The 24,276-nt window shown below is 40.4% G+C and overlaps 1 protein-coding gene and 1 long non-coding RNA gene across 2 annotated transcripts; one reads left to right on the top strand and one right to left on the bottom strand.

Moving 5' to 3' along the window:
• Positions 1-6,245: 6,245 nt before the first annotated feature.
• slc14a2 (solute carrier family 14 member 2) lies at positions 6,246-10,274 on the bottom strand. The gene is made up of 10 exons (XM_015972548.3): positions 9,907-10,274; positions 9,626-9,694; positions 9,354-9,537; positions 8,872-9,061; positions 8,624-8,752; positions 8,309-8,501; positions 7,230-7,377; positions 6,979-7,113; positions 6,826-6,875; positions 6,246-6,741 (listed from the first exon to the last, which is right to left on the bottom strand). The coding sequence occupies exons 1-10, from the start codon at positions 10,048-10,050 to the stop codon at positions 6,352-6,354; spliced, it is 1,632 nt and encodes a 543-aa protein (XP_015828034.3). The 5' UTR covers positions 10,051-10,274; the 3' UTR covers positions 6,246-6,351.
• A 952-nt stretch (positions 10,275-11,226) lies between these two features.
• On the top strand, positions 11,227-22,416 carry LOC129152988 (uncharacterized). The gene is made up of 3 exons (XR_008559218.2): positions 11,227-11,365; positions 19,243-19,320; positions 22,288-22,416. It is a non-coding gene; the product is annotated as an uncharacterized lncRNA (long non-coding RNA).
• Positions 22,417-24,276: the final 1,860 nt, after the last annotated feature.

The following is a 24,276-nucleotide window of genomic DNA, read 5'->3' as shown; positions in this document are numbered from 1 at the left end:
GCATCTCTAACTCTCTCCAACAAACACAGAGCTGTATTTATAACAGGCGTGACTAATTGGACTGATCCTAAAACCCAAACACTGGCAAGTACAAAAATGCAACCTTTCAATATTCTTAAATTATCCTGAACTCATCATCAATAAGATTTCTTCAATAACTTACAATACAAAAATAGAAATATCCTTAATCAATCCTAAAAACATTCAGTGAAACGAATCTGCATTCCCTTGAGCAATTTCACAGGTTATCCCTTCTATTCATCCTGAATGGAATGCTCCGGAACCTTCTTTAGGTGCTCCAGCTCCCCAGGGACTATTTTAGCTGGAACACCTCCAGAAGCACAAAGGAAACAGGTAAGTACAACACTCAATCATTTACCATTTTAAATCTTCAATACTCATACTCACTCTTCTAACAGGTCTACACTCTTTACTTTTTTTAAAATAAACATTAAAACAATTGTTATTGTGTTTGGTTTCATTTATCATACAAAACCATGACAAAAGCCTGTGTAATGGACTTGCTACATTACAGGGTCCAAAATCCTGGTCGAGTCTTATTATGGGCCATTCCCATCTGTACCGGGTCGGCCCGGGCCGGGTAGTGTAGGTTGTTTACATATCTGGGTGGCCTGGTATTTTTCCGGGCCAACCAAGGCTCATTCTCAGCCCTCTTCTCGAGGGGGTTTGCTTCAGGCCGACCAGGGCCAACACACCCACTGCTGACATCAAATTCACACCTTCCATTAGAGCAAGCCTCTGATTGGTGGGTAGAATCAGCCCACATGGGCTTAAGACAAGGATGTGTGGAATCAACCGGGCCAGGCTGGGGCCGACTGGGGCTACCCGGCCCGGGCCGACCCGGTACAGATGGGGAATGGCCCATTATAGACCTTAAAAATGGGATCCAATGCCTCCCTTTTTGACTCTCAGATTTAGTGGATGGGGTTAAACCACCAAATAGTTTCCAAGCACAGCCACAGCTGCAGCTCACTGTCCCCATGGGGATGGTCAAATGCAGACATGTAATTTCACCTGTGTCCCCAGGGTAATGGAAATTTACTGGCAACTCAAGACAAACAAAATTAACATTACACAATAGAAAATGTGGTTAAACAAGATCAACTAAATGTGCATGCATTACATCCAAATTATATCACCCAACTTAATAAAGTTAATCAGAAATTAAACTTCCATGCTGTAGTTCTTTTTTAAAACACAGAGCAGTTTTGTTTACCTGTGTTCCCGTTACGTTTCGTTTCGTATGGATTTTTGCTGCCTAGCTTTTAACTTGTAAAAATGTCAATGAATGCACTTGGGTCTGCACTGGACCTGAGGAAGTTTGCAGCCGCAAACGAAACGTAGCGGGAACACAGGTAAACAAAACTGCTCTGTGTTTTAAAAAAAGAACTACAGCATGGATGTTCGATTTCTGTTTAACTTTATTAAGTTGGGTCAGATAAATTGGATGTAATGCATGCACATTTAGTTGATCTTGTTCAACCACATTTTCAATTGTGTAATGTTAATTTTGTTTGTCTTGAGTTGCCAGTAAATTTCCATTTCCCTGGGGACACAGGGAAATGGAAAGTTAGTTTCACTGATTGTTTTTAGGATTGATTAAGGACATTTCTATTTTTGTATTGTAATTTATTGAAGAAATCTTATTGATGATGAGTTCAGGATAATTTAAGAATTATATATATATATATATATATATATATATATATATATATGTATATATATATATATATATATATATATATGTATGTATGTATATATATATATATATATATATATATATATATGTATGTATGTATGTATAATTTTTTTCCCCCGTGTCCTGTCTGGCTGTGAAGCAAACAGAATTGATGTCTGAATGCTGGTGACAAGCCTTACAGATTCACTCTCAGGTGGAGCATCAAAGCGTCTGCTTTTAATGTCACGTCTGATACTTAAAACTTTATTGTTATTGTTTTTGAATGCTTTGTAATTCCGACCAGACACAGAGTCAGAGGTGAAAGAAAAAGACAAAAGGTGGGGAGAGATCTCTGGGATCTCGGAGCTCCCTCTGTCTCCTACACATCTTTGGGGGGCAGATCTGTGGTCTCTCACACACTCTATTGGACGCTTTTAAAGAGAAACCTTACATAAACAAGCGCATGTACACACACAGGTGCTCACATGGTGCTCTCAAAAGTATGGGCTTGGGCACGTTCAACACATGTCTTAAGGCTGTCGTGCCACTAAATGCACTATGATTTATTATCGTGTGATTGTTCAGTCAAACAATGTTGATTTTATGTTTCATCATCAGGCTGATGCAGTGATAGCTTGCTCCTGATGTATTGTTGTGTGTCCCAATTTTTTCTATTCTTTCTCTTTATCCAGGTCTAGAAGCAGACTCTTGTTCATTATTGTTTATTTTTGTGGAATTCCTTTCTCTTTCAACTCTGACTGTGTCTGGTCGGAATTACAAAGCATTAAAAAACAATAACAATAAAGTTTTAAGTATCAGGAGTGACATTAAAAGCAGACGCTTTGATGCTCCACCTGAGAGTAAATCTGTAAGGCTTGTCACCAGCATTCAGACATCAATTCTGTTTGCCTCACAGCCAGACAGGACACAGAAAAAAAAAATATATATATATATATATGTGTGTGTGTGTGTGTGTGTGTGTGTGTGTGTGTGTATAATTCTTAAATTATCCTGAACTCATCATCAATAAGATTTCTTCAATAAATTACAATACAAAAATAGAAATGTCCTTAATCAATCCTAAAAACATTCAGTGAAACTAACTTTCCATTTCCCTGTGTCCCCAGGGTAATGGAAATTTACTGGCAACTTAAGACAAACAAAATTAACATTAAACAATAGAAAATGTGGTTGAACAAGATCAACTAAATGTACATGCATTACATCCAAATTATCGGACCCAACTTAATGAAGTTAAACAGAAATCAAACTTTCCATGCTGTAGTTCTTTTTTAAAACAGAGCAGTTTTGTTTACCTGTTTTACCGCTACGTTTCAATTCAATTCAATTCAATTCAAAAATACTTTATTAATCCCAGAGGGAAATTGATTGCTGTAGTAGCTCAGAATAATAATAATAATCAAGTCATCAAAAAGTTGTTGTATATTACAATGGCTGTTGGCAGGAAGGATCTCCAGTAGCGGTCAGTGTTGCAGCGAAACTGAAGAAGCCTCTGACTGAAGACACTCTTCCGTTGTCGGACAGTCTTGTGAAGAGAATGCTCAGGGTTGTCCATAATTTTCTTGATTCTCTGGAGAATCCTTCTTTGCATTATCTCCTCCAATGGTTCCACAGTCGTCCTCAGCTCCAGTGCAGACCCAAGTGCATTTATTGACATTTTTACAAGTTAAATGCTAGGCAGCAAAAATCCATACGAAACGAAACGTAGCGGGAAAACAGGTAAACAAAACTGCTCTTTGTTTTAAAAAAGAACTACAGCATGGCATTAGAGATACGACACAGCAAGAACACACCTAAGAAATCAAACTTGTTTTAATATTCATATCTGCAACTAAAAGTTAACTGTAAATAAATGTATTGCAAAGGTAAATCACTCATCTCTCCCCTGTGTGGCAGATCCTGCCATCACAGATGACTAATGAGACTTTACCTTTATGCTGCTCCAACCCGAGCCTTCAGGTCCACAAACCAGAACCATCTAGAAGTTCCAAAGACCAGATATAAAATTCAAGGTGATGCTCTTTCCAGGCTATTGCACCAAATTGGAAAGCACTTCCTTTATTTTTACGTAATATTGACCATCTGAAGACCCTTTTATTTAAAATTGCTTTTACTTGAACTTTTTCAGATTTTAATGATCTTTTGTTTGTTGTTGTTTTCTACCTTTAGTTTTTAATGATTTGTACTCATTTGTTTTATGGTCTTATATCTTTTTTCAGTTGTTTTTGGCTTTTAATCATGTTTTCATATTGATCTGAAATTTTTTTGAAGCACGTTGTGATTTCCCTTTCTGTGATAAGTGCCAAAACTCAAACCATCACAGCAGTTTCTTAACTGTTTCAGATTCATATTTACTGATAGTTTGTTTAAAGAAACAAACTCTTGATTGATAATTTGACATGTGATGCAGCCAGAGACCATACAGCTTATTTTCAGAGATCTCTCTTCTAAAAAAAAATACAAAACACTGATGCATTTATGTAAGATTCTTTACAGAAATCATCTTTCAGACTGAATTTTTTGCAGGCTCATCAACACACAACAACACTATATTGGAGCAGGCGGAGGGAGACTAGGGGTCTTAGCACACCTCTGTTGTTGCTTGGCTTCCCTGGGCCTGGAGGCTAGGAGAGAGATCTAGCCGTCTGGTTGGGGTCTGGGGTGGTGGGTTGCTGTGCTCAGCGTTGGGCGTTGGAGCCTGCTCATCAGCACCCCAGCAGAAAGGGTCAAACTCTGGTAACCGGTGATGGTTGTACCCCATGTGCAGCAGTACCGGGACCAGAGTGAATAGGGTGTGTATGGGGAGCATGAGTGGGTGCCCGGCGTGCATTTTTGTAAGTCTTTGGTTGTATGTGCATGTGTGAGCATGAGGGAGGGAGTGTATGACTGTGTTTGTGTACGACTGTGTGTGTCAGGTGGGGCCTTTGACTCCTCTCTTCTCCTGGGACTTCTTTTGATGAAATAGATCTTCGTCTCCCCTCCCCCTGCCACACCTGGTGTGGAGTGTGGTGCCTTGGTCTGCCTGAGTGTTCGTGGCTCCCGGGTCAGTGGGTTTAAGATTTTTGGCGTCTGCCTGATCAATCCCGGTGGCAGCCTGGTGGGATCTGGGTCCCTGGGCTCTGCTGGGTCCCCGGCGGGGGTGGTCGCCCCTGGGTCCCGGGCTCGGCCGGCTAGGGGGTGGGAGGCTGCGGGCGGGCCTGTGGGCTTGCCGCTGATATCTCCCGGGACTCTGCCGGCTGCTGGTTGTGACCCCCCGGGGCGATCCTCTGTGCCTCTCGAGGGGGGCGGGGGCCTTTCTGGTTGCAGTCTCCTTGGGGTTCCTGTGTTCTGGGGCAGTGCCTGGATCTCTGGGACTTGGAGCTCCCTCCGTCTCCTACACATATTTGGGGGGCAGATCTGTGGTCTCTCACACTCTCTATTGGACGCTTTTATAGAGAAACCTTACATAAACAAGCGCGTGTACACACACAGGTGCTCACATTGTGCTCTCAAAAGTATGGGCTTGGGCACATTCAACACACGTCTTAAAGTTAAACAGAAATCAAAGTTCCATGCTGTAGTTCTTTTTTAAAACACAGAGCAGTTTTGTTTACCTGTTTTCCCGTATACGTTTCGTTTGCGGCTGCAAACTTCCTCAGCTCCAGTGCAGACCCAAGTGCATTTATTGACATTTTTACAAGTTAAATGCTAGGCAGCAAAAATCCATACGAAATGAAACGTAGCGGGAAAACAGGTAAACAAAACTGCTCTGTGTTTTAAAAAAGAACTACAGCATGGAATTAGAGATACGACACAGCAAGAACACACCTAAGAAATCAAACTTGTTTTTATATTCATACCTGCAACTAAAAGTTAACTGTAAATAAATGTATTGCAAAGGTAAATCACTCATCTCTCCCCTGTGTGGCAGATCCTGCCATCACAGATGACTAATGAGACTTTACCTTTATGCTGCTCCAACCCGAGCCCTCAGGTCCACAAACCAGAACCTTCTAGAAGTTCCAAAGACCAGATATAAAATTCAAGGTGATGCTCTTTCCAGGCTATTGCACCACATTGGAAAGCACTTCCTTTATTTTTACGTAATATAGACCATTTGAAGGCCCTTTTGTTTTAAAATTGCTTTTACTTGAACCTTTTCTGATTTTAATGATCTTTTGTTTGTTGTTGTTTTCTACCTTTAGTTTTAATGATTTGTACTCATTTGTTTTATGGTCTTATATCTTTTTTTCAGTTGTTTTTAGCTTTTAATCATGTTTTCATATTGATCTGAAATATTTTTGAAGCACGTTGTGATTTCCCTTTCTGTGATAAGTGCCTAAACTCAAACCATCACAGCAGTTTCTTAACTGTTTCAGATTCATATTTACTGATAGTTTGTTTAAAGAAACACACTCTTGATTGATAATTTGACACGTGATGCAGCCAGAGACCATGCAGCTTATTTTCAGAGATCTCTCTTCTAAAAAAATGCAAAATACTGATGCATTTATGTAAGATTCTTTACAGAAATCATCTTTCAGACTGAAGTTTTTGCAGGTTTGTTTTTATTACTTGACACTCAAACAGTTAGAACTCTTTAGATGAATGAAAAATAAAATTATAATGTCTTTAGGAATACACAATTGAAATTATTTAGCAAGAATGACCTCAGTCAAACCATTTCTCCCATTTCCTCCATCTTCACACACCTGTGACTCCTCCTCAGGCACTTTGACCTCCACTTGACTGTCTTTATTTTTATCCTGTTCCATTCTTTGAAGCTCTATTCTCAGTAGCTCTTTCTCATTTCGTTGAATTTCCTCCTGGATGGCTTTCTGCTGCTCCTCTCTGTCTTTCTGCTTCTTTTTGTCCTTTTCTGCTTTCTCCTGCTTCTTCAGCTTCCAGTAGAAAGCCAAGTTTTTCTCAGGGTAGGTGACTTCAGCCAGTGGCAGCTTGAAAATCCTTTTGGTACCCGTGGTTAGGAGGAGGAAGATGAGGGTAGAGAGGCAGAAAGGCCAAGTGCATGCTGGTAGACCAAACTGTTGATGGACACAAATGAACAGCAATTAGTTAAATATTTAAGGTTAATACACCTTGTTTGGATTAAAGTTTTAAAGATTTACCCTGGACATGATGTTGGCAATGGCTGAGCCAAGGTATGCAGAGAAGAAAGCTGCATGGTACAAGATTGCAAATGTGACGTCAGTTTAGAAATTCCATAGTGTCATCTTGGCCAGATTAGATGCTTTTTCAGATATCTCCAGTAGTCTACTCACCACAAGTGATGGCGAGCAGATGCACCTGCCAGGTGAGTGCGTAGAACATTCCTCCAACAGCTACGCAGGCCAACGCGCTGTTGTATCCCCAAATACCGTTGTAAATGTTTTCAAACGGAGCTGCTAAAGCCAAACCTAGAAAGCACAACCCACACGAACAGCAGGATCAGAACTGAATTTTGTTCGAGTCTGGATTATCTTCATCCAACAGTTTAAATTATTTTCATCTAGATTTCGTCTCATTTACTCACCTGACACCATACCCACTGCAGATCCCACAACAGCATGAATGCATGTGATGGGAGAGGAGATGAAGAGGGAGATGATGAACATCCCTCCTGTCCAGGGATTGTCACAGCCGTAAACCTGGCCTATTCCCACAGGCACGGACCTAAACAGCTTAAAAAGAAAAAAGGACAAAATTATAGATTTTTATCTGTGCAGGTATGTGCGCTGCATAACATTTAAACGGTTTGACAAAATATTTGAAAATGTTTGCCTGCATGAGTGGGTGAAACATTTAACCCTCTCAGGCTCAAAATAAGTTCTGGTAAAAGGACGAATAACTAAGTCCTTCAGGGGTATTTCAAAGTTAAAAAAAGGCTCATGAATTACGTATGTGGAGTAACCAGGTAGGCAGGTTTTAACTGCTGCAAATCTGCGACGCCTACCTCCCAGTGGCGGCTCCAGAAATTTTTTTCTGCAGGTGCTATGAAGGAGCTAGTCTTTTTTATTGAGGGTGCTATAAAGGAAGTGGTCATGCGTACCTATTGTTCTCTAAAACACCTTCAACACTAGCAGATACACATGTGTGCACAACACCTCAACAACACCTGAAACAATCATTAATATACATCATAAACATGAACAATCGCTGACTATTCCATGAAATCATAAACACATACAGCCACACAGAAAACCATCTATAGTGTTGCAAGGTTAGCTAACGTTAGTGTTAGCATTTCCAGTGGCAAAACCCTCTGCTGTGGCGGTTGAGGGTTGACTCTCTTCATCCAGGATTATCCAGATTATTTTTGTTGTATGTTAAATATGATCACATCCACACGTTAAATTAAAATTAAATTGTTGAAAAAATCTAATATTTACTTGGGGGTGCTATGGGGGTGCAATGACTAATCCAGGGATAGCTATAGCGCCCCCCCCTGGTGCCGCCGCTGCTACCTCGAGATGGTTAACTCTACAATGGGATCAATGTCTTTCTAATTTTGTGCAAGTCTTGAAAATACAAGAACATTCTGGTACAACATCATAAATGCACAGCAGCTACATTTCACCGGCGTTCAGAGAGGTCACATGTCGTGTCACTGACCTTTGCTACATCAATGTCAGCCCAGGAGATGTTAGGGAGCTCTGAGGGAGGTTGGATGAGGACCTGGGGGAAGTAGTGGTTGTAGTGTCCGGTGGCGACCATGTGGACACACACCAGGATGTTGAAGGGCAGAGTGAACACTGGCAGGTCCCAGCGGCTGTTGATAGATGCAAGAGCACTGGACACAACTGGGCTAAAACACAAGACAGAATATCACCATCAGGAGTCATTAAATCAGAACAAACATCCAAAAAACAACATTCTACTTTCTTCATTCTATTTTATAGTTAAGCAATGCTAAGTGTGACATCTCACCACATCATGGACATGAAGATGTTAGGCAGCAGCAGCCACCAGTACCAGTCGCCTGCTGTGGAGAACACGGCCATCAGCATACCCACCAGAATCCCGTTGTAACCATACAGCCCTGCAGCTATTGCCCCTCTGAAAAAAACGTATCATAAAACTTAGGAAAAGACCATTTTTGTTTATATTTATTTGTTTTTGGTGAAGAAATATGCAGTTATGTTTATGCAAAGGAATTATGTAGTTTGTATTTTTACCTGTTTTGTTGTAGGATGAGAGCAGAAATATTTGCAAAGAGCGTCCCAATAAAACCATTCAGAGCCCACCAGTAGTTCTGCAGAATGAGACCTCCAAAAATGATGAGTCCGCTCAGAGGGTTGTTGACAAACATCGCCTGAGCTGCTCCACGCAGAACCCAGTCCAGCAGCTGCAGCAAGAAAAACTGCTCTGGGGGGGAGGGGAAATGAACAACAACTTTACCTACCATGAAAGCAAAACACTTAGAAAAACATTTAGCAGAAGACTTTGTGTTTGAGATGTTTTAAGATTGCCCGTGTCCCCTTTGGCTTCGTGCACTGCACATTTTTTCAGGTCTATTAAACTACATAGAACAGTTAGCCTTGAGGGTGCACTTTTAAGTTCCCATTCCTGACATTCGTTATTTATTTATTCTCTCATTACTCATTTGGTCTCTGCAAAACCAGGAAAGCAAGATTTCTGTGTGTTAATAGTGACTTACTTTCCATCCATTTCCCAAACACCTCCATGTCTCCTGAGATGTAGGACACTCCTTTGAGAAAAGAGGTCTTAACTCTCCGCCGACATGTCGGTGCTCCAGGCACCTCTTGGCCCTCACTTTTCTTATCGAGTGAGTGGCCATACTCGGATGAAAGGTCAGAGTTCGACATCAGTGGTTGGAGCTCCTTGAATAGTTGTCAAGAGTGAAAGTTAGTTTTGAACTAAATGATTATGAAATTTGACCTCTGATGTGTAGCGAGCAGACCGGCTTACAGTAAAGATGTGAGGACAACTGGTTGAGTGAGCATCTGAGGAAGTGCAGCTCCTGTTCTTGGGAATATTCTGAGAAGATAAAAGCAATTTTTATTTTAGCATAATTTACACGCTGGACTGCACATAAAATGTTAAATGGTTATTTGAATTAAAGATGCATGTTAAAGAAAATAATAAAAAAATGTTTTCTTCTCATAATGTGCACGAAAGCACAATTCTCATCCTACATCAGCTTCTGCAGGACTCTGCAGATTGCAGCAAGCATTTCCAAATGGCCTTACCTTTGTGCAGTGTGGTCCAGTCATATGTTCCAAGCAGGCACATATGGGCAGCCTTTGAGCTGTATTACAAGCAGTTTGAAACAAAGCTTTTATAACAAAGGAAAACTCCACCTCTCCCTCACACGCACCTCCTGTGGTCATCATTCATCCCAGGCATCCTTGGCACTCGGTCGAAGCAATTTTTATCATATTTGGATCTTTACAGATACAATCTGGTTGTTAAAAACATTTTAAAAATGATTTTAATTCTGTCACTTATCTTCCTTCATCGTTGGTGAACAAGTTCAGGTTAAGTCAGCGATTTATTCTAGCCTAAAATAACATTGTTCAGGAACCTGATCATGATAAAGAGTGAGCAGAATTAATATTATGTGATTTTTTTTTCACTTGGATGTTTATATTCCCTGATCCGTAGTGTGGTGCCTTGGGAAGACATTTTAGAGATAAGGATAAGTAGACCACTTAACTGCAGTAGGCTGAGCCCTGACAGAGTCAGTATTTTTCCACGCAGTTCTGAATCTAATGTCAGAAATGACGAACTTTGTGTCGGAAAGTTTCAATAATTAGCTTAAAATGTCAGAGGTTAACCCAGTCCTGATAAGTCTTTGAGTCCTGGTTCTGGTTCTTCCATGATGCATCTTCACTAAACATTCTAAGTAAAATCAATAATGAAATTCTTAATAATAATGTTAAAAGAAGACACGTCTGTTGCAGTTTAAGTGTTGATGTTTAATATCCTCAAAGAGTGACTAATTTCACTTCTGTATCTTTTATGGATTTTCTGTATCATTTGATTACATTTCTGATTTTACACAGTAAAAACTGAATAAAAGTGTTCTGTAATACACACCATTCCAAAATCAGCTGTTTGTGCTTAGAAGTTCTTCAAAGCTCCAGATAAATCTGCAGACTTTAGAATGCTTTTTGGAGGAAACGTTTCACTGTAAATGAAGTCATCTGAAACAAGAAATGCAGCAACATTTAAATACACAGACATTTTATTGGAGTGACAGTTTTTAAAGGGGTGGAACACTCGTTTAATCAATACATTTGTAGTAGTCTCTGTGAATGAATACCTTGTAAGTCGTACTCGGTTTGGGATGGGGGTTGTGGGGGGGTGGGGGGGTGGAGGGGGGTGGGGGGCTCAGATTCCCCTGTTTTAAGAACAAGCAGAATGCCACACCAGTGGAGAGCTTAGCACGGCAGGTTTTGGAGTCTTGTTTCCTGATATTTGAACATCTCACCTCTGTTTGGATAGTAAGAGCTACTCGTTTCTACCACTGACTGTGTTTGCTTTGCAACATGGATGTTTCATCTCCACAAATAGCACAAGCCTGGAGGAGTTTTGCCATATGGTGGAGTTGCTAATGCTAACAGTTAGCTTCTACCAGCCAAGACGTTCTCTGATGCTTCCTGGACCATAACCAACAACAGCTTTCCCCGTTGCAAGCCAAGATGGGTGAGTCCATGAATGTTAAGTGACAATGTGACATAGATCTGTCGGGCTTTTCAAATCCTAGATTTTCACCGTCTACTTTCTATGAGAAGCTAATGCACGAGATAGGTGTAGGAGACTATTTTCATGTTCAGCCTGCATGAAAAACTCATAGTTACTTATTATAATCAGAAAGAATAATTATAAAAAAATTTCAGTGAACCCCCCCTTTAACAGACTGCATATCAACAAGTAAAAATGGAAATGATACTCAAAAACACAAGATTGAGCTTGTGACTACTGAGTTTTATTAGAGTTCAGTATAAGGAACAGTGTGTGCTGGATTAGGAAGGTTTATTTAAACAGCCAGCAACAGAACGAATCAAAGGACAAGACAAAATGTTCTCAGTAGGAACTGAAAGTTTTTGTTAGGTCCCCTATCGTATACTGAAACAACAAACAGATATAAGGTTCAAACAATGATGCAGAGATTTGTTATCTGATTAAAAGAGGCATGGAGAACAAATGTGTTGGTGAAATATAACAAACTTCTATAGATCTTTCCAGTAACATTTTTAGGAAATTGTTTCAGGTGATCCATTGACATCTCTGGTTGCTTGTGCTTGAGATGAGGCTGCAGCCCTAGCAGGGGAACACAGAGATGCATGATCTCTCCATGTCCTGGATTGACCCCGGAGGCTGGTGCCTCCTGCCAGGAGATGTCAGGAAGCTGCAGTTCAAATCTGAGTGCCTGGAAGAGACTGAGCTCTGGTACCTGGACAGAAAATAGCTCAGACTATGTATATATATGAAAACATCATGATACTCTGACCCCCTTTGTAATGGTAATGCACCTGCAACCAAATTAATGAAATCATAATGAAACATTTAAAATTGTTGATCTGATTAAACATGGTGTCGGGGATTTTATCAACAACCCAGTGTCTGCATCCAGAGAAAAATAGACAAAAGAATCAGACAAGTCTCCAAATTGCAATGAGGGTGTAGGAGCACGAGTCAGCTGCCCCAAACCCCTGATCTCAAGGTTTATTTATAACATAAGATAAGAAAGGAACAAGGGGGGTGGTGGGGGGGGGGGGGGTAGAAGTGTATGTGTGTGTGTGTGTGTGCGTCAGTGGCTTAAAGGAATGTGTGGGTGTGTCTGAATAAATGAGCATGCATTCAGGCATAGAATAATACATATTACATTCAGTTAATTGCATCAGTGATCAAGAAATAATAAAAATAACATTTCTATAACACATGGTTACATTTTATAGATATGATCATTAAAAAACACATAAACGTGTTTCACATGTTGTCTTTCTATTTTAAATTGAAATAATATGTGTTTAATATTTTCTCCACTCTTCTATTAGGTCATCATGTCCTCCATCTCTAGATTACTTCACTAAAACAATTTTGCACAAGAACAAAAGCAAGGAAGTGGAAGTAGTTTTAAACATTCACGTTCTCACACAACAAAAATGACAAAAAATATGAAATTAACAGTTTTATGTAAAATGTGCTGCTGAATGTATTTGAAACTGATGCTGGAGAAAAAGAGTAAAAACCCTCCATCTCTGTAGGGAAAGTGTACATATGCTGACATCTAGTGGACAGAGGCAGAGATTACACCTCAGTTTGGTCTGGAATCATCTGTCTTCATGGTGATCTCTGAGGACTCACTCATTCTCTTTATCACTTCTCCTTAGTTGGGTAGCAGGGAGCAGCTGCCTTTCTCTACCAGTCAGTGGGTAAGAGGAAGGGTCCACCCTGGACAGGTTGCTATTCCATCACAGGGACAAGAGACAACCAGTCACAGACTCACTCACACCCAGGGTCAATGCCAATCAAGTTGAAACCAGAGTATCACACATGCTTGGGGAAAACATGCAAACTTCCAGCAGAAAGGCAGCAACTGGGATTCAAACCTGTGATCTTCTCACTGTGAGGCAACCGCGCCACCAGCTGCGTCGCCGTGCAGCCTCACCGCGCAGCCCCTCCTCTGTGAGCCCCACACGTCTAACACATTCCTATGTGTCCATTTGTCTCATTAAATCTTTTCTAACATTTTTTTTTGTTTGAGACCTAAAATCTGCCTGCAACATTCAGGATCAAATGCAACTCTGGAAAGGTTGTTGTGTGCGTGCATGCGTGTGTGTGTGTGCGTGCGTGCGTGTATGTGCGTGTGTGCGTACGTATGTGCGTGTGTGTGTGTGTGTGTGTGTGTGTGTGTGTGTGTGTGTGTGTGTGTGTGTGTGTGTGTGTGTGTGTGTGTGTGTGTGTGTGTGTGTGTGTGTGTGTGAGGTGAGGGGCTTCAGCTCCCACCAGAGTCTATGGAACCTGATACTTGATGACTCCCCAGCACAAGAATGTGAGTTTCCTTCTCTTGGAGCATCTGGCCTGACGCCCGGCCACTTTTCCGTGTGTGTGTGTGTGTGTGTGTGTGTGTGTGTGTGTGTGTGTGTGTGTGTGTGTGTGTGTGTGTGCACGCCTGTGCCTTAGAGTGTTACTTGTTGCAATTTGCCCCCCTTTTCATGAGTGGCCTCCTTCTGCACAGTGAAACATTCTTTGCATGATGGTTTTCTGTCACTCTGCATTTTTACATGCAAAGAAAACACTTTTCAAAGTTTGTTTCTAACATATTTAGTTTGTTATTTAAGAAGGAATTAAATTTTTTTCCTCCTATTTGGTGTATGTTTTTACCACCGGACATTACACTAAAACTCATTAAATTCATGTTCCTGCTGACTGCTTGTGGCGTCTCATATCAAGGAGCAGGTTTTGGTTTCTAGGTGCAACAAAGCCCACCTCCAGCAGCTAATCACTGGGCTGTGAACACAAAAACTACCCTTGACATTATTAAAATATACAGATTTTTTTTGATTCCCTTGATAAGAAATGTAAAACAAAATTCTCAATTATGTTGAAGTCTGCAGGACCCATGCTAAAGTGTGAAGGAAAAGGCCTAACAGTTTATATTTGTAGTAATAAATTACATCATTGTCTGCCTGTACTTTCAGTTACTGGCAACTTCTGTGTTTTTTAAAGTTAGTGCCTCTAAAGATAAATCAGCAAATGATTTGAGTGATATTAACTGGTATACTGTAACGCTCTATTAAACGCTGCATTGCTGCAGCATAAAGTAGCTTTAAATTCACAAACAACTCCAAGCAGCTGGGTTCAAATCTTTCCAGCTCCAAAGAGGTTCTCTTATAAACCTTGTTTATTAAATACCCTTTCATTTATGTTTTCCTATGTGATTAAAATGCCATTGGCTTTAATTAACTAGACTTGGACTTTAGAGAGGTGTACGTTTAGGTTAGCTAACCATGAAGGAGACAGTCTCTGAAGTCCATTGAGCTCAGATGATGTTTGATTTATGACTGATTGTGTTTTAAATGCTTTTTCTTGTCTCACATTGCACCCACAGACCCTCAAGAGATTTTAGCTACCATTTCTCTGGCTGAGTAAATGTTAATTTTAAAAATAACTTCTGTTTTTATTAACTTATATGGCCAATTTAGGAAGTAGGAGGAATGTAGACCATGAAGGCCAGATGATGGGGTGTGGTTTGACCGGGTTAAATTATTAGTTAAAGTCTCACTGATGTTAAAGTGCAATAACATAAATAACCAAGTAAAAAGGCGGCTACATTATTTATCCGAAAATGGTAACATCAGACACTCAAAATCCAAGGAAATTATTAGCAAATGCAAAATCTGAAGTTTTTTATTTGTCTACGTCTTTTTTAACCACTTAAACAAAAAATATAAACACTCAAATGTAGCTAATCTTTATTAACATGATGCTAAATCAACACTGATGTAGGAGTGGAACTTTTTTAAAATAGCTGTGTGCATTCTCTGCATTTTTCTACTTTTTCCAAGTGAAAGGAAGAAACTTGATCAAACCTCTGGGCCCCTTTAATTCCTCATTAGATCCAGCAGAAAGTTCAGCCTTCAGCTACCTTTATAAAAACACACAGAAAGGCATAGAACTAGTCCAAGTTAACTATTACTAATAGAACCAGAAATGAAGGTCATTCTCTAATTATGAAAATAATGAAATCATTGTCTCTGATGACAAAAATCAATGCAAACAACATTTATTCTAAAAAAAAATTGTCAGTTAAATAGCAGACCTAGTTTTTTTTTTTTTTTTTTTTTTTGCCTGCCTAGAAGAAGATATTTTTAAAATGTCCTATTTGTGATGTGACAAATGAGCATTATTAGGAGAAGTGGTCCAAACCAGGTCCCCATGATTCTGGGGTGAAAACGAAGCCAGCACAGAAGTGGCAAAAATTGCTGTTCCACCCTCATCCATTAGGGGCTGGCACTAGAAGTGAGCAAATCCTCATTGACACCCATGTTAAAAATGCCAATTTCACAGCATAAATAAGCATGTTCACAGCCTGGTTCAAAAAACCATGTTAGGTTTAAAGAGCGAGTAACACCTGAATTAACTTTTGTTTGTTTTTTTGCTGATAACCTGTAGAGATGAGTGTCTAATGGTGCTGTAGACACGTCTAATCATTAGTGTGGCAGTTTAGTGGAACTTACATTAAAGAGCTAAGTGAAAGTTAGAGACCCCTATGACCCAGTGTTTAGATAAACGTAGTAGAAACTCGTTTTAAAATTTTTTTTTTATAATTATTCAGGCTTTTAGAGTAATTTTTGTGGGAATTTTTTTTTTGGGGCCAAACCAAGTGACGTCAGCTGAGGGAGTCCTGTTAGCTTAATCCAGTGAATGCCAGTTCTGACAGAAGAACCTTTAAATGTTTATAATTATACTTATGATGGACCAAAACCATAGAGAGCGGAGACAAACCAGAGGGATGTGTGGAGAAGCAGCAGGTGTAGCTTAAACTCGTGTGCTAATATTACAACATTGCATGGTGGCGCAGTTGTTAGCACTGCTGCCTCGCAGCAAGAAGGTTGCAGGTTCGAAACCCAGCTGTGGCCTTTCTGCATGCAGCTACATGTTCTCCTCCTGCATGCGTGGGTTTCCTCCGGGTACTCCGGTTTCTCCTACAGATCACAACATGCCCTACAAGTTAAAAATTGTATGTAGCTTTGGATTAAAGCGTCTGCCAAATAAATAAACAATAAACAATACAATATTGTACAGATTACTAGTATGTACAGACAATTTAAATAGTATTGATCAGTTAATTACATATTAATACTTGACTATGATAAACTAATGAGCATCTGTCAGTTGTCTCATACTTAATTTCCAATCATGCTTAGCGCTTTAGAGAGAGGGAGAGAGATGCCTGCCATTCACTTTGGGGTTGCTCCACTGTGTTTTTCTTGCTAAAAATGCAAGGGAAAACTCCATTAGCTTCGGGTTAGCATGTAGCCAACGTCCCGCTGATCTCCAAGCGTGGAGCATGAGCTGACGTAAAAGGCCGTGGTCTGAGGCTCTGCTTAATTTAACAGTCCCGGTCCATATTAGATCTCCACAGGCAACCAGTATTTCTACCGCCTTGCACAGGAGCCAGTCGAACATGCAGTTTGGCTACCCCAGTCCCCAGAGCCCTTCTTGGCTTCTTGGGTTAGCTAAGTTAGCTAGTAGCTACACTGGTTCATTTGTTCCAACTCTGTTCCAAACGTACCAGCCCCACCCTCAGCTCCACTTCTTTTTCCATTTTTAGATTGTCTGGGCGTGACGAGACATGTGACACGGTCAAAACGGCAGTGGTGGGAACCTCCCATTTGGAAACAAAACCTTATGATTTCAGCCTCTGGACATTATATGTCCAGAGTATATGTTGATGCTCCAAACACCCTTCCAGATATCTGAGCTTCTCAGATTATAGCAGCTTGTGCAAGGGATAGGTGGACGTAGCTTGACCCGACTGTTTTCTTTAAAGTGACAGAGCCCTGAAATGACTCATTCTGGAAGGTACTGAAAATGTCAAGAATGAAATGGCTAAACTCTAGATGTGTAGATGAGGCCTCGTGAGGCTTTTCGGCACATTACCCAAACTGTATCAATACTGTCTCAACACTGTGTCGCCATGTTGGTCTGCTGACACCTGCTGGATTATAAACATCACTGCAAGCAAACCTAATAGCAGACTACTGACATCAAGTCCCGGTGTTTTAAAAATAGTCATATTATGTCTCCTTTAATGTTTACTCTGATAATTTAATATTACATGTAATAATATTACATTTAACTAAAAGGTTATATTGCGTCTAAACACCCGTTTTTGCTTAAAAAATTCTGAATTAAAAGTATTTTGGATTGTTGCGCTTAGTGTGGTTTTGCCAACCGACCACTGCCCCCACCAAACAGGAAAGCAATACTTAAAAGCCTGCTTTAGTCTAAAATGTTGACAATGGGGGACCAGATTTAAAACTGTATGAATGGCGTTTTCATTCACCAAATGTAAGATGTTGATTTGCAGTGATTTATTGTGTTTTCATTTGGATGAAGGTGGTCTAAGAGTTGCTTCTGGCTGCTTTAGTGTGATCTATAACACACAGATCTACTGCATTTAGTATGATGTCATCATTGTAGCATTTAGTGACTCACCGTCTGCACCGTGAATCTGAATGTTCCTAATTACAGAGAAAAACAAAGACCTTTCACATTTAGCATCAGACTCCTCGGGAGAACGATGAACATTCATAATGACGGTTGTTATCTAAAACCTTCTAAATCTCAAGTAGCCAAATTGTTTCTTTCTTATTTTGGTCTCAGGTTTTGATTGTTATCAAACTAGTGAAGACATGTGAGGACAACTTTGCAGAACCTAATTCTGATTAATGCTCACAACAGATGCTTACACAAACCTCTTTGATCTCCCATTAGATTAATAAAGTTCCCAACATTCAATAAAGTGCAGATTCCAGAAGCCCAGAACACAATTTATGCACCACAGTGTGAGTGTGTGTGTGTTTGTGTTGTGTGTGTGTGTGTGTGTGTGTGTGTGTGTGTGTGTGTGTGTGTGTGTGTGTGTGTGTGTGTGTGTGTGTGTGTGTGTGTGTGTGTGTGTGTGTGTGTGTGTGTGTGTGTGTGTGTGTGTGTGTGTGTGTGTGTGTGTGTGTGTGTGCAACAACAAGAGGGCTGGAAGGAGCAGCAGGTATGAGTAGAAACAAAGGCGTACTTGTTCTGAGCAGTACTTCATCCTCATTATCCTCCTCATTTGTTTACACTGTTAACTCTCTCACTTCCTCCATCCCTCACCATGGTGACATGTTCATTTGGTTTACAGTCTGAGATCAGAGTTTGTTCTCCTTCTGCCCTTTTCTCAAGTTTAAAGTGTATGATTAATACCGTAGGATGAAAAAAGATGTTTAAATTAAAAGCCCTCGAGATAAACTTGGAGATAGGAGGAGATGATGTTGGAGATAGTCTGAGAGAGCGCCGTGGATGAAGTGAGTTTGATGGTGTAGGTGAAGGGGTTAACAGTAAATCGAGTTCTCGGTTTAGTAAGAGACAGACCTGAAAAATTAAAATCAGACAGAGAGAGAGAATGAAAGCAGAGGGAGGAGAGAGATCAAGTGAACGACTAAAGAAAAAGAAGGAAGAGGGAGAGAGAGAGAGAGAGCAGAAGACAGAAAGTAATTGGTTCTATGATGGCTTCCAGCTGCATGGCACAAGGCCAAAGCGAGTTTTCATGCTGTGCATACACACTTAGACAGACACTGCACAATAAAAATAAAACCTTTGCAGGTTCTGACAATATATGATAGCGACTGTGACATGCATGGTTGTTTAATGTGAAAAATCCATTTTGTGATTGAAATAATGACCTGAAAGTGTTAACAGGGAAAAGATTTTTTTCCTGTTCTTGTAGATTAAAGTGATCAGATGTGTGTATTTTTCTCTTTCTTTCTTTTGTCGTCAAAGTTGCAGATATTTTGTTTCTTGTTTTTCTTCAGGGGGAAATATCTGCAGCCAAGCACACGGACACATCACAACATCCACCACTGGGATCGGAAGATTTGGGATAAAATGAGGTTTAAGTTTATTGACTTACTGGATTGCAACAGCAAAAACATTTTTTCATCATAAACACAAAAAGTGATCTGTATGGGAATCGGGTTAGGGTTGAGCGATCGTGAGCGAAACTCGTCTGGATACAAAGTTTCTCTGACAGCTGCACATCTGGGCAGATGTGAAGGAGCTCTGGTGTGATATATGTTGTTGTGTGTTGATGAACATCAGAGCAGGAAAAAAGTGACATATGTTCTGGAGGCAGTAAATTAGCAAGTTTGTCTGTAACTGTGGTGTGTCATTCAAGACAAGCTGATTACACACACACACACACACACACACACACACACACACACACTCACACACGTTAAAGCTATATGCAGCTGAACATCACCACAATCATTACACAAGCTGTCATAAAACATTACATGATGAAAACATCATAAACAACTCAGGAGGACATGACAGAACATCCAAATGAACCATTTTTAAATGAAAAACAACTGACAAGAACTTTATTTTAATAAAGATGGAAAGAAAAAGACACATTTCCTCCAAAATGACACTTAAAACTCCAAGTAGTTATGGGTGTGTTAAATTGTCAGGTATGGAGATAAATGAGCTGCCAAAAGGGAACTAATATTAAATTACTGCATATTTTATGACTCCTAACATCAAAGTGCAGAGCACACAGTACAGAAACACTTTTTCCAATTAAGGGACTGGTTTCATTCCTATTTTTTAAACAGATGTTTCGCTCGATGAATCCTGGGACGTTTTCTCATGTACGCAGATTTAACTCCGCTGCAGCCTGTCAGCAATAAAAATAATAGTCTGACCAATCTGCCTTAACAATCTGGGCACGGTGGGGGAAAGCACTACATCTTCAAAACCGCTACATCCAATTAATAAAGCAACCAGACAGACCTGTCCACAAGTGATCTGTTTTGTAGGTTTTACATTTGCTGAAAACATGCAGGAAGTATAGAGAGGAATTAATTTTAAAACACGTAGCACGGAGCTTTACCCACGCTCATCGTCACCCTGTGGACAATAATATGTAAAACCTACCCGATGTGCAGTTATGGACCTGACTGAAAGGGAATTTTGTCAATCAGTTTAGCAGTTTCACCATCAGCTTTCGTGCTGCTGTGAATCTTTTTGCCAACACTTTGTTTCTGCAGGTTAGCGGTGGGCTGTTGCTCCTAAACAAGGCTTCAAACAGCTCATCTGTGTTGTCACACTGCACAGCCGCCTGCTGTTTGACATTCTCACAACGCCTTGCCTCTATCGTCCCTACGCCCAACTTTCCCAGAGGCTTTATCCGCTAAGTCAAAGAGTTGGCAGCTTCAATGTTTTAATGCTCTCTTTATAAGTGCTTTCCACCGTCACGGCTCATCTGTTTTCTATGTGGCTGTAACCAAAACTGTAACGTCGTTAGAGTTAAAACAAAAGCTCCGTTTAGATCGAGAAAGATTGGTTACGCCTCTTGCACTTTAACAATATCAGATTTTCATCCAGATTTTGTTTGCAGAACACACCGACGACACAAGATCCCCTCCTGTAATGATTTTTAGGCTTTTAGACTCTTTTGGCGGGAAGTGGCCTTACCCAATTCTCATGGTGTTCATTCTCTCAGGAGGAGACGGGACAAGTCCCAGACCGTGGCATGGCAAATTAACATTGCATGAGTTGACTCTTCACTTTCACAGCCATATGAGCAGTTATCATAATGACACCAGAGAGTCTTATTATGCATGGTAGTAAATGACTAATGTTTAATGAGACCCACATTTAACCTTCTAATGGCTCTTTATTAGACTAACGAGCTATACTCCTGTGTGTGGAAAAGAGAAACCGTGTGTGTGTGTGTGTGTGTGTGTGCGTGTGTGCGTGCAGACTGCGTATGAGTGCAGCAGTGAAACACTAATTAAGCTGTCGGATGGTGCAGCAGATCAGGCAAGGCCCCCTGCAGAGTTTTCAGCCCCGGTAGGCAAACAGGCTCCATCCCTCAGCCAGACAACCCAAATACATCTGAGCTCAGCTTTAACTAGAGCTGAGGAATCACACCAGCTCTAGCTATGCCCCAACATCTAAGGTCCAATGAGGATTTGGATCAGATGGCCCATTCGAACAAATAGATCAGACTGCTTGGTGGAGGGAACTTTCTGGTTGAGTTGTTTGGAAATATACTATCATGATTAAAATCTCAGATTTCAGAGTGGGAATGAAATACGATCCAGTAAAGTCTGAGTTTGGCGCAATTATTTAGATGTGAGATGATAAACTGAAACAAAGATGCACAACTGAGATATAAAATTTCACCAACTTCAGCTGATCAAACTTTGCTTGTAGTGATTTCCGTGCATGTGTGCATGGGCGTGTGTGTGTGTGTGTGTGTGTGTGTGTGTGTGTGTGTGTGTGTGTGTGTGTGTGTGTGTGTGTGTGTGTGTGTGTGTGTGTGTGTGTGTGTTTCTTTCTACCGTGGTTTGATTCCCCCCACCCCACCATCAATTAGGTCATTGTAACTTGGGCAGCTCAAGTTAGAAAAGCTCTGTTTTTATATTTCTCTTCAGTTCCACCATAAGAAGATTCGGGCCCAGGGGCCTCAGAAGAGGAAGAGTTCCCTTGATTCTCATCCCAGCATTGTAATAAAATACGTCATTGAAAACAAACAATAAAAACAAGGGCAGAAATGGGGAATGAAAGGATGTTAAATAACCACAAAGTCCTAAAACTGTCGATGTGTGACATTAAAATACTCTAAAGTGTCACAGAAACACTTAAAGACATGGAGAATGAACAAAAGACACAAAATGGCTCAATTTTTATCAAAAGGAACATCAAATAATTAAAATGAGGTGCAAAAAATAAATAAAATACACAAAATTATTTTAAAAAATGCTTTTTCACAAACGTGAAATAAATGACACAAAAGCTTTTATTAAACTAAATTAAGCTCACAGTTGTTTCCTCTGTGGTTCTTCCAGAAACGTGATACAGGCACGCTGCGCAGCAGGTGATGGTTCATCCTCACATGGAGAGATGCTCCAGAGCAGCCACTGACACACACAGGAGCACAGAACAGAGGGCCCGACATGATGCGAATAGAGATGCTGCAAAAAATAACTCCCTTTTATTTACAGTTCATGGAGAATGAGGAATGAATGTGTCTCCTGTCTGCATGTTGAAGACTTTTTTTATTTTAACAGCTTTGCTACTCATTCATGTGTTTGCAATACTGATGAGGAAGCAGAGAATAACATACAGGTGAAAAGAAAACACAATAATCTGCTCTGATTGGGGGTTAGATCCTTCAAATATAAATCCTCATCATCTGAAGTTCTTGTGTTTTTATGAAAAAAGATGCAAAATTATGATTAAAATTAAGATTAGATAAATCTTTACTGTTGTCTTTCTTCTAAAGAGCAAACAAAGTTGAAATATGCTAAATATACAGTTGAATGCATCCAACTATAGGCACTGTGAGGGTTTGTTTTATGTTTTATTTATTCTGTAGCACCAGTGGAAGGACTTTATTGATCTGATGCTATGAATACTTTTTAAAAATCCATGCGTGGCAATAGATCCAAACACCGTCTCACTGTTTGTCAACTTACAGAAGAGAGATTATTTTCACCTTTTAATTGTTGGTATTTTTACATTGGGTTGTGACTGTTTCCATGTAAAATCCCATCTGGCCTGCATGCCTGTCTACATGACCACACATGGCATCCTGTAGGATGCGGCTCCGCTCCCCAAGGCTCTTAAAATGGCTGCTCGGAGGCACAGGGCTCCTTTTATTATTGCTATATGTTTGATTAATCTCAGCAGATCTGTTCTCCATTCACCGGCTGACAGCTCTGGTTGTGAGGCACACACACACACACACACACACACACACACACACACACACACACACACACACACACACACACACATGCTGTCAGTGAGTGTTGACACAGGCCAGATGTTGGCAGCTCAGTTCCAAATGAAAGCAGGGCAGCCGGCCAGCAACCTGAACCACTCGCCTCATCAAATGATATGTTTACAATAATACTGTTCTGGGACTTGGGGAGACACACGCACATGTGCTAATGCATGCACAGGCCTGGGCTCGTGCACGTGCATAGGTCCATCGTGCAAGAATTTCCTGGGAAAATGAACAAATGGAAAACCAGTGTTTTAGAATGGATGAAGAAGGAGAAAAAAGACAGAGATGGTGAGAGGAGCTTGCCTTTCTCATCACCTGTGTGTGGATCTGAGCAGACATCTCTGTAGGTTAGAACACTGTCACATGATGTTGTGTCTAATGAGCAGCTTCTGGGTTCAACAGCTTTAAAAACACATCTCTCCTCCTGACAGTTGAGAGATTTAGTTAGGGTTTGTTTCAAAAACGTTCTTTCTGGTGAAGAGGATTGTTTTCTTGAACAGATATGTTATATGCTCTCTAAAGGTAAACCACTGAAACAATTAAAGCTAAAATAGTTCAAGTTTCTGATAAAGCAGGGATCCCTTGTCATCAGGTCGATTACCAGTTTAGTGGTTCAGCTGGCACTGGGTCACCCAGAAAGAAACGAAAACATCCTAAAATAATTCTACATGTTGCGATGTTAACAGAAGAGTTAAGTGCCTGCCCTATAGTCGGACGGTTGCAGGTTTTCTCAAGTCAAACAGGTGGCAAACACATTTCAAGTGAAGTGCAGCAGGAAGAAGATATGATCATTATTATTAACAACAGTGATAACAAATATAACATTAATAACAACTTCATAACACTGATTACAGTAATGTCATTACAATGTATGTATAGCAGAAATTAATAAATAACTAAACTGATAGGTGAAATAACTAATCCGTGTATATAAAGTAAATAGGAGTTGTGAAGGACAGAAGCCCCAGAACGAACCACCGAAGGTATGGAGGGGGTGCAGACCGCTGCTTCTCCACATTGAGAGGAGCTAGCTTGAGCTGGTTTA

The sequence above is a fragment of the Nothobranchius furzeri genome, chromosome 17, assembly GCF_043380555.1.
Source record: "Nothobranchius furzeri strain GRZ-AD chromosome 17, NfurGRZ-RIMD1, whole genome shotgun sequence".
Taxonomy (NCBI): domain Eukaryota; kingdom Metazoa; phylum Chordata; class Actinopteri; order Cyprinodontiformes; family Nothobranchiidae; genus Nothobranchius; species Nothobranchius furzeri.
This window is presented reverse-complemented; position numbering and strand designations above follow the sequence as displayed.